The sequence below is a fragment of the Agelaius tricolor genome, unplaced genomic scaffold (assembly GCF_023055355.1).
Source record: "Agelaius tricolor isolate 1412-34295 unplaced genomic scaffold, bAgeTri1.0.p SCAF_4, whole genome shotgun sequence".
Lineage (NCBI taxonomy): Eukaryota > Metazoa > Chordata > Aves > Passeriformes > Icteridae > Agelaius > Agelaius tricolor.
The window spans coordinates 6,445,585-6,455,540 of record NW_027269264.1 but is presented as its reverse complement, the minus strand read 5'-3'; the positions used below and the strand labels follow the sequence as shown (position 1 = coordinate 6,455,540).

The window sequence follows — 9,956 nt, the reverse complement described above, 5'->3', positions numbered from 1 at the left end:
GCTTTAGTTACACCTGGTAAATTATTACCTCAAATTTTTCTCTCCTTTAATGAGTTTATTACCTACACGTATTCTCTTATCTCTGTATTGCACTGAGGCTGCACAGCCATACTGAGTGATAAGCATGTTTTCTTCTTATGCAAAGGTACGCTCACAGACATGCATACTCATGTGCTCTCTCTCTTCTCCTACCCCTACATCCCTGCAGCCAGTCAATTTCCCCTTGGAAATTTGGCTGGTAAAGATTTACGCTCACTGGTAAAATGATGCATGTCTCTACTTTGTAAGTGCCCGAGTACACACATGGGCTGCCACTTCATGTGACAGCATCTGCAAAGTCAGATGGAGCAACCTCTTAAAATGTTTATTCATGGCAGCCAAAAAACTGCCCAGATTCTGGATCATTCACTCTTCTGAGCAAGCTGAGAAGGTTGCAACACTTAGGATTTATTTCTTAATTAACTTAGAAACACAAAAGTTTACAACTTTTTTTTAGAGCCTGTGCTTGTTTAAAATTGCTTGACCTGCACTGAAAATGTCACATCTGCATTGCTTTCATCACAGTTCACAGAATCACAGAATGGGTCAGTTTGGAAGGGACCACATTGGGTCACATCTGGTCCACCCTCCCTGCTCAAGCAGTGTTGTCCTAAAGTACATTGCACAGAATTAAATCCAGATGGTTCTTGAATATCTCCAGTGAAGGAGTCTCCGCAACCTCTATGGGCAGCCTGTTCCAGTGTGCAGTCAATCTCATAGTAAAAAAGTTCTTCCTCATATTTGAGTGGGAAATCCTGTTCATCTGTTTTGCCCATTGCTTCTTGACCTATTGCTTGGTATCATTGAGAAGAGCCTGGATCCATGCTCTCGGCACCCCCCTTCAGATACTTGCAGATACTGATGAGGTAAGGCAGTTAAATTCTGTTATAAAACTAATTTACCTCTGCCCTGCAGTCCCTGGAATCTTGAAAAATAGTAATACAGGTTCCTTTCTCACCAGGCACAAGGGGCTGGGGGTGCTGAAGGAGGGAGAGGAGTGCTACCATAATCCCATGTTGGGCATTATGGTAGCACAGCAAAGGGTGGCTATAGCCAGGGGGCAGCACGAGTGGGCTGCAACGTGACCGCTCCCAGTCCAGGCCGCACACTGGACTGCGCTCGTGGCTGTGCTCAGCCTGAAGCTCCATGAGATCTGTGTGCCCTAATTACCTCCCAGTGCCACCAGTCCCAGGAGCTCTGCCCAAAAGCTTCAGGCTCCACTGGGCAGTGTCTGCTTCTTACCCCACATCGTGGTGTCTGAGTTGGTCACCGCTCAGCCCATGACTGCTGGACTGCTGATCCCAGATTACTGTCAGTCTGCTCAGATCTGGCAGCTAAAGGATAGCAGAAGTGCTGGCACGCACCAGGACATGGAAGGAAAGGCCGAACATGGCATGGGAGGAAAACAAGATCGAGCACTGGAAACCAGAGTCCTCTGGAGACCAAACACTTCAAGTGATAGTGATAATGCATACATACTGCTGGCTGCTGTAAAGAAGTCTTGTGTTCTGCTCTCTACACTGCAGAAACGCCACGGTCCTGGGGGGCAGGGGGAGGACACCCCTCTGCTCTCCCAAATGCCTTTCCCTCCGATGGTGCAGCATTCACCCGGAGCTGGCTCCTGACCCCGCAGCTACTCGCAGGAGAACGTGGAGCGCCCTTCTCTTTCAGAACAACTCCTTTCATGTCGGTATTTGGCCCACCGGCCTTCGCCTTGCGCAAGGCCGCCGTGCCGCGTTGCCGCTCCGGCTGTCCCCGCCGTCCCTGCGCTCACAGCTCTGCCGCTGCCTCCCTCCGCCGGCTGCGCCTCCCTGCCCGCCCCCGGCCGGGCTGACCCGGCTGCAGCCCGCGAGGGCAGGGGAAATGCGGCCGTGCGGAAGGAGGTGGCGAGCAAGGTGCTGGTGAGCACTGGCAGCTGGGCCCTGAGTGTCCTGGCGACAGTGGGATGATCTTTCAGGCTCGCAATCGGCTCTGAAAACATCATCATGTGTGCAGAACTGTTTTGGGTTTTTTTTTAGAAAAGCTTTGCTTTTGCTCTTTCAGAATTGGTTTGTGTCAAGTTGAAGGGCAACTAAGAATGCTGAACCTCTTTTATTGGAGTGTCAAAATAGGGATAAGGCCAGAGCAGAGGAGGCAAGCTTGAAAGTGTACCTTTCTGGTGGAAATACTCCTTGAGCAGTCACACTAGGACTGTTCTGCCAGGGACAGATTATGTTATTTCCTTGGGCTGCCAGTGCAGGTTATTCAGTAGGGACTCACAGAACAGACCTAAGTATTTTTGATACTGAGGATACCTAAGAGACTTTCAACAGCATTTTAAGGGGCTGTTCCACTTGATTGGCTTTGTAAATTGCAAAAGCTTTCCTTTATTGGAAAAACTTTTCTTTAGTGTTAAATGTTCACTGGGGTAAAGTAAAATGCTGATCAAGTTGATGTGTTTAAACAGAATTCTCTGTATTTTACGTAGAATTCTCTAGATCTTTAGGCTCTGAGTCTTTAAACAGAATTCCCTGTCCCTTCCTTTGATCTCTGATCCAGATGGAAGTTGATGGTATCATTCTCTCCTTTAACCCCTCTTTTAAATGTAAAATGATGCTATCAGGTGGGTTAGGCAGATGTTGCTCAATGTTTATGGAAAGCTTTTGTATTTTATGACTTGCCTGGAAATTGTCTGAGAAGATGACATCTTCTTGGACACTCAGTCTGATGTTCTGCACGTCCTGAACTGAACTTTGCTTGAGACTGAGTAGGGGACATCTCCCCAAACGACCAGCAGGGACCACTAGAGACCCCCGAAGAGGCCTATGCAGGTGCAGTAACACTGCGTAAGGTTGCACAAGTTAAGCAATTATGCAGTAGGCAGGGGTAACTGTGTATTAGATAGGCAGGTTTATGTAGATTTCAGTGTGTGAATTCTCTCACATTTTAATCCTTGGTTGGCTTGATTTGTGGAAAATCTCTGCTTTGCATCTCGGGCAGAATAAACAATGTCTCCTTTCTAAACCCTCTGTCCATGTTTAGAGAGTTCTGAAAGTTGGCAACAAAAGCAGTAAATTGATTTACAGTTTAGAAGCCTTTGCAGAAGAATTAATTTATTGGAGGTGCTGCCCAAGCATTCAAAGAGGAGAAGAAATTAAGCAGATCCCAGCAGGAAGGAGCAGATGCGGCCAAGGCAAAGACAGAATCTGCTGCAGCCATGCCATCGGGTCCTGTTGCAGAGACGTTCCGAGTTATTCAAGGGGCAGTGACTGAGGAGTACGTGAGAAGTACTCAGGGTGTCTTTCAGTTTGAGCTCTCTGGTAAGCCCACTGCTTGCGCAGCCTTGCCTGGCAAAAGGCCCCGGTGTTTTCAGACAGAAACGCTTTGTGGAAGTGGAAGCTGGTCCCGAAGCAGGCCGGCTCCTGTTCAGGTCCTGTGACTGCAGCTCGTGCTGCAGGCCCGCTCGGGCAGCCCCGGGAGCTGCCGTCCCTCTGTCCCGGCGCTGCTGTGGCCACGCTTAGGGCGCTCTCGGACCCACGGCAGAAGCGCCAGCTGCCAGCGGCTCTGGGAGCAAAGCGCGGCCTCTGGGCTCTCCTGCCCGCGGCCCCAGCCCGCAGCGCTTGGGGCGTCACAGGGGACAAGAGGTGACTCCTTGCGGAGCCCCGCCGGCGTGCGGGCTGCCACGGAGCCGCTGCAAACGCACACGGCCGTGGGCCTCTGGCGGGGCAACAGAGAGGGAGGGCACAGCAGCGCTTGCTGCCTTCTCACCGCGCTTCACTCTCTGTCCAGGCGATGGTGGAGGCACTTGGTACATTGACCTGAAGACCAAGGGTGGGAGCGCTGGCTTCGGAAAGCCTCCCGTGACAGCTGATGTGGTTATGAGCATGTCGAGCGCCGACTTTGTGAAGATGTTCACAGGTGAGGGACAAAGGCCTTTGTCAAGGGCCACAGGTACCGGGAGAGCCAGAAAAGCTGTCCCAGAAAAGCCTCTGCTGACAGGGGAGTAGAGCAGCTTCTCACTCTGTGATTTGGGATTGGAGGAGCTTTCAGCTTTTTGGGGCTCTGGGAAGAGTGCAGGCAAGAACTCCTTGGATTTTTCTGCACTCCTGCATCCTGTGAACAGGAAGAGTGCAAAAGGTTACACTGCTTTTATTAAACCAGGTACCGACATTTTAGCAGCCAGCGTATCTTCAGAAAGAATCCAGTCAATGTGTGGGGCTTGTGCTCTGCACATGTCTGAGCAGTGTCTCCTAAATGTGCCCTGCTCGTACCAGGAAGAGTTGGTAGGAAAATAACCTGATTTGTTTCATCTCCCCCGAGAGATTGGAGCCATATGGTCTTTTCTTAGTTAAATCAGTCATAATCTAATAATTTCATTAAGTAACAGGATATAGCATCTGTATGTAATTTGCTCCTCTTACAGAGTGTTTTCTTGTTCCAGAGAATGTATTTACTGATTAAGTAGTGTTGGACAGAAGACAATGTCAGAACTTTCATAATGTTAAAAATGCTACACTTCTTTGTAAATGTGATTTCCACAAGTAACACTTATCAAAACAGCTCGAAACCTTTTTTAACACACTTCAAAATGGAGTCATTAGAGAACAGATTAATAATGAAAAAAAAAGTTCTCCATTAAGTTAATAATTGTAATCAAGTCCTCAGAAATGTTTTTACAGATGGATTGGAAAAGTAAATTCTACTTCACTTAATCAGCCTCCTCCTTTACAGTAAAATGCTTCAATATTGTGAAATATAGATAGATACAGATATATAGAAATTCTTTGTTAGATTCAGATATTGGAAGTGTGTGGGATTTAATCACAGATTCTGATTTAGCATTTTTACCACGTGGATAAAACTAGGATGTATATTCCAAAACAGAATTTCTAAAGCACTCAAAAACCTTACTCTATGGATTTTACTGTTTCCTGTGCACAGCCTATATCCAGATCATTTTAATTTTCTGATGGTTCTGTTTTTTTCATTTTAGATAAGCTAAAGCTATTCATGGCTTTCATGCCAGGAAATTCTAGTATTAAAGGTGATATGATGCTAACACTGAGTCTGGAAAAGATGCTGCTATAGTTAAATTTTGAACACTAGCAGAATACTGGTCTTTCTTATGTAACTACAATGCTATTTTAAAACACCAGTCCTCATTTTTTGCTGATGCAGTATAAGATCAATAGATTTTGTAATTGCTAAAGAAATCACAACTCAAGTTGATTATAATACCCAAGAGCAAACCTGGCTTTTTAAAATAACTTCCTGTAAAGCTTCAAAAAACAATTATGTCCCAAAATACTGGTGTTTCAAGAACAGATTTTTTAATTTTCACCTCTTTATTTTTTTCTGACTGCAGACTGTCCTGTGTCACTGTGAGATGCAAACCTAAGAGACTTTTATTTCTTATCATGTTTTCTCTGATGTCTAAGGAGATATGAGTTCTTACCAATGATTAGGAGATGCACAGCATGTTTCCTGTAAGAGCTGACTAAGTAACTTTTTAACTAAAGCGCTAACTTTTCCTCTCACCGGGGTCAAACAGTATTTTTCTGCCCTGTACTGGTTTTACAAAGCTTGTATGAATTGACCATCCCTATCAGATGTTATTTTAAAAGGCTAATGATCTTGAGATATTGAAAAGGTCCACTGTTCACTGTTAGGACAAAACCTACAATGGATGCTATAGTAGAGGAATTATTGCAGATATTTTTCTTCTGCAAAGGATTTTTACATGAGGTCAAAAGTGTTTCTTTTTACTCTATTTCTCACTTCACAGATTTGGAGGCCCATAAAAATGAAGTGACTAAAAAACTTGTGACTGTTTTGCTACTGTGAGTAACTGGAGAGAAAGTTACAGGTTTTTTAGGTGACGATAAATGGAGAGAATGGCTCCAGGACGTGCATAAGAGAGACACGATCTGCAGGCTGCTGACACTGGTGAGCAGGACTGATGGCTCGTCGTACTGCGAAGGTAATGTGGCCCTGGTGTGTTCAAGGGCTCTGTTTAGACGTCTCCCACCGGCTCAGCAGTTGCGTGTCTCCGGCGGGGTTGGGAGCAGGCGGTGCCAGCAGAGGGAGCAGGCAGCACACCGCAGCGGGGCTGCCTTGGGCACCCGCCCTGCTGCCCGGCCTGCCGCAGGCTTGCCTAGGGGCTAGACTCGCCAAGGGGCACCACCATCTTTTTCTGCCTAAAGCACGGGTCGCATGTGGGATAGGGTGAGATAAGCAGGTTTGCAGCAACTTAAAAATCTGTGTCTGTGCCTTGCAGCGTCTTACCTCCCTTCCCTCATTCCTGGTATAAAGTTCTTGCTCCAGAGCAGGAATGAGGTGTAAGGTGTGTACTTCTAGATGACAGAGCACCAGGACTTGTCATATTTATTTGAACCACTGAAATAATCAATGAGAGTAATATTTTGGGGAGAGACTTGGTTTGGAAGAGTGTTAGCCTGAATGCTTAAAATCAAATCAATGATAAAAATCAAACCCAGTGAATCTTCATATAATGTCCATGTAATCCATATAGTCTATATAATGGTGTCTTGCTTAATTAGTTCTATGCATCATTCTGTCCTAGAATAAGATGGTGCTTTGTATAGCAAAGTTAAGCTCTAATTAACTAAATATAACTAGCTCAAGCAATAATACATAGAGAGAGTATCTTTTACTGGGGTGGTCTGTAGCTCTGCTTCCCACCATTTCTACTAGGGGCTGAGAATAAGACTGTGCCAGCTGTGTGGGGACAGTATCATCACACCTCTTGAGACGGGTTTACCTGCACAGTGGTCCAGACTTCAACTTGAAGTTACTGTAGGGGAAAAAGAACAGAAAGAAAAGGAAGTGCCTGACAAATATCCAGCCAAGTAATGAAGCAGTGTGGCCCCCAGAAGAGTGTCCTTTACAGAGTCAGCAAGCAGTGAAGATGAGGAAAGTGACTATAATTATTGTTGTCAGGCTTTCTCCTCTGTCAACTCTGCTCTTGGCATTAGGAGCCAGCCAAGCTACCTCTTGGTTGTTCCTGTATGTGATGCTGTCAGTGCTGAGAGGATCACACTTAAGCAGTCACAGGTGGTGTGTGGCAGCCACTCCATTTGTGCATATTTATGGTTGGTAATGCTTACGGGTTATTTACATGATTATTATCTACTTTTCTATTTGCTAACTCTTGCTTTTCTCCTTAATACAAAATAAAGTTACAAAACAGATAGGAAACCCAAGGGGAAGACAGATGAGATTATTGGACTCTGAGCAATTGCTTTCTATGAGAATCTACTGAGATTTGCAAGTGGAAGGCCAAGGCAACAGCACAGGAAGGAGAAGGGGGAAATACTGATACAGCAGCTTGGGTCAAAGGCTGCAGGGCTGCAAGTGATTGCTGGGCCCTGAAGGGGCATAGAAAGCACTTGGCATTGCAAAGATGACATCACTTGTGCATGTCTGTGTGCAGCAATTGATTTGTCTGCCACTTGCTGCTCAGTGCTAAAAGACAGCTTTTGCAATGAAATTGTGATCACAAGGTGTGACTGGGAAGCTGCCTGCACATTAGAACCTAACAACCAAGGAGGCAGAAAAGTGTGCACACTCTCTTGGCATGGCATGGTTAAACTCAAGCTTTATGGTTCCCTCACTAGAAAGTGAAGCAATGAAGGAAAAGTGGGTTCTATCAAATTTCTTAAATGTGAGCAGTAATTTTGAGCTTGTTTACCTGCTCTCACTTTCTCCCAATTGTAGGAGTCACATGGCATGAGCAACAACTCTGAAAGCAGACCTTTTCATCTGTGGTTTAAGTTTAAGCAGGATGGGGGATAAGTACAATACCATTATTTTCAATCATGATCTTTGTCACAACTTTGATTGTGAGTTTGCGTGAGATGTAGTATTGGGTGAATAAATAACAGAAAGTCAGTGTGATGGATCTTTTTCACCAAGAAACATATTTCATACTATTTGTAATATTTTCTCCAGAAGGATGTTGTCAGCTATTTCTTTATTCATACCTTACTATTTCTACTAAACAACTGAATATGATAGAGGGGAATTTTGAGATCCAGACTTTACTGTAAAAGCAGTGTCTAGGTCACATCTGTTCACTGAAACAGGTCTCTCAAACTTTGAAATTTACCAGGCCAAAAAGGGAGGGAAGCAAATAATACCATGGTTGCCTCAACCCAGAAACCTTGGGAGGAAACACTGGCTCAGTTGGTTTTTTGTGGGTTTTTTTGTTGTTTTTTTTTTCAGAGGAATAAATGCTCCTGTAACAGCCAGATATCCTAAGTAAATAATACCCCATATTCATATTTACAAACTTCTCTGCTATTATTTTCTTCTCTTTGAAGAAAATGAGGGCCTCCCAAAGACACAACATATGAGACTATGTTGTCAGCCTGTTACAGGTGGGCAACTGCAAGGAAGGTTGGAAATAGCTCCAGGATTTCTGTGGTAGAACCATGACTCAGCTCCCGCATGATTCCAGTTCTATCATTGCAAAGATTTCCCCACTCTCCATCTTCTTGCGTTTGCACTGTGAGCTCCTTAAGGCACCCTGTAAAACAGGAGTTCAGCCCTCACAGCCTAGCATTGAGGGGAAGAGAAGTGGATGCACTGTGGGTCTGCTACAGCCTTCATATGCCATTTGCAGAGAGCCACCCCCTTCTGGGGGGATGCTGAGCCCAAGAACTCACAGCTAGCAGTGTGGGTGGGTGAAGAGCATGATCCGGTTATGTTTTAAATCCATTCTCTGTGTTTTAAAGGTAAACATTAGGTAATAACTTGAGGCCACAGGCTGGACACCAAAGCATCATGGTTTCTTAGACAGAAAAAGCCCAGTGTCCTTATCCTATATGGAGAAATTGCACACTGTATGTTCAGACAAATCTCTCTCATACAATTAGCACACATTTGTAGTTCCTAGTCTCCTGTTTGCTTTCAAGTGAGTTTCTTGTTGAGCTGTTATTACACACTTTTTCAGTACTAATTATTCGGGCTTTTGTTTAAATTGCTCTTCTTTACCTGTATATTTCATCCAAGAGCTGACACTCACCTGCTGTTGCCAGAGATATATCCTGTTCCACCAAAACCCACAGGAATTTAATACAAAACAGAGTTGTATGGTCACAACTCTGAATACACACAGACTGGATTCTCAAGGGTGTTTCAAGCCTCTTGTGAAACAGTATAGAATTTCCAAAGGCACCTTGTGGATCTTCATATACTTTTTCTGTGTTAACACTAATTGTTAGTTGCAGCCTAGTAACAAAACTAACAAAGGAAGGACCAGCAGAAAGTTAGTTCTGCTCTGATATGCTTGGGTGTAAATGTGAAGTATCCTTGTGAGGTCTGCACTGCTTTTTTCAGCATCATGCACATGTGAAGGAAAAGTGACTGCCTACAATGACAATCTGAGGTTCTCAGTGGAGAAAACTAACAGGTTTTCTTCTGTCAGTTTGTTAGCTGCCCCAGACAGGGTATGAAAAATTGAGAAGTGACCTAAAAGCTGGGTGTTTTTACTGGGCATTACCATGTCTCTAAGCTTTCATAAGCTGTTATCTGCTTTGCATTTAATCAATCACACTCAAACTCACTTTGATCGTAGCCCTGACCTGAAGTTAGGTATTTTGTTGTGCTGGTTTTCTTTTAGAGTTGATGAATAACTGCAGTCATAACAAATCCAGTGACTGTGAGTTGGGTGGTCTTTAGTACTGGTACTTACTCCCCCACGTTCCTTCTGGATCTCCAAAGGAAAATAAGCATGCCCTCATTGGTGCTATAGGCTGGGTGTTGAACCTCCAAAGGAAGTTTGAGAAGGGTAGGAGTTTTCTGGTAATCAGTGATTACTGGAAAAAGACAAAACCTTTACAGTGCACTGTGATAGCTGAATCCCTGCTCCTCAGGTTGTCCCACACAACTTTCTACTTCAGAAACAAGCTCAGGGC

The 9,956-nt window shown here is 44.7% G+C and overlaps 1 protein-coding gene across 1 annotated transcript; it reads left to right on the top strand.

Annotated features, from left to right (window-relative positions):
* Positions 1–2,974: 2,974 nt before the first annotated feature.
* Positions 2,975–9,405, top strand: LOC139588795 (hydroxysteroid dehydrogenase-like protein 2). Its single transcript, XM_071424448.1, has 3 exons — positions 2,975–3,338; positions 3,808–3,936; positions 5,804–9,405. The coding sequence occupies exons 1-3, from the start codon at positions 3,236–3,238 to the stop codon at positions 5,860–5,862; spliced, it is 291 nt and encodes a 96-aa protein (XP_071280549.1). The 5' UTR covers positions 2,975–3,235; the 3' UTR covers positions 5,863–9,405.
* The last annotated feature ends 551 nt before the right edge of the window (positions 9,406–9,956 follow it).

Coding starts and splice junctions, on each gene's coding strand:
- LOC139588795 (XM_071424448.1), top strand. CDS start 3,236: ATGCCATCGGGTCCTGTTGCAGAGACGTTCCGAGTTATTCAAGGGGCA. Junction 3,339..3,807: donor CTTTCAGTTTGAGCTCTCTG/GTAAGCCCACTG, acceptor CTCTCTGTCCAG/GCGATGGTGGAGGCACTTGG. Junction 3,937..5,803: donor CTTTGTGAAGATGTTCACAG/GTGAGGGACAAA, acceptor CTCACTTCACAG/ATTTGGAGGCCCATAAAAAT.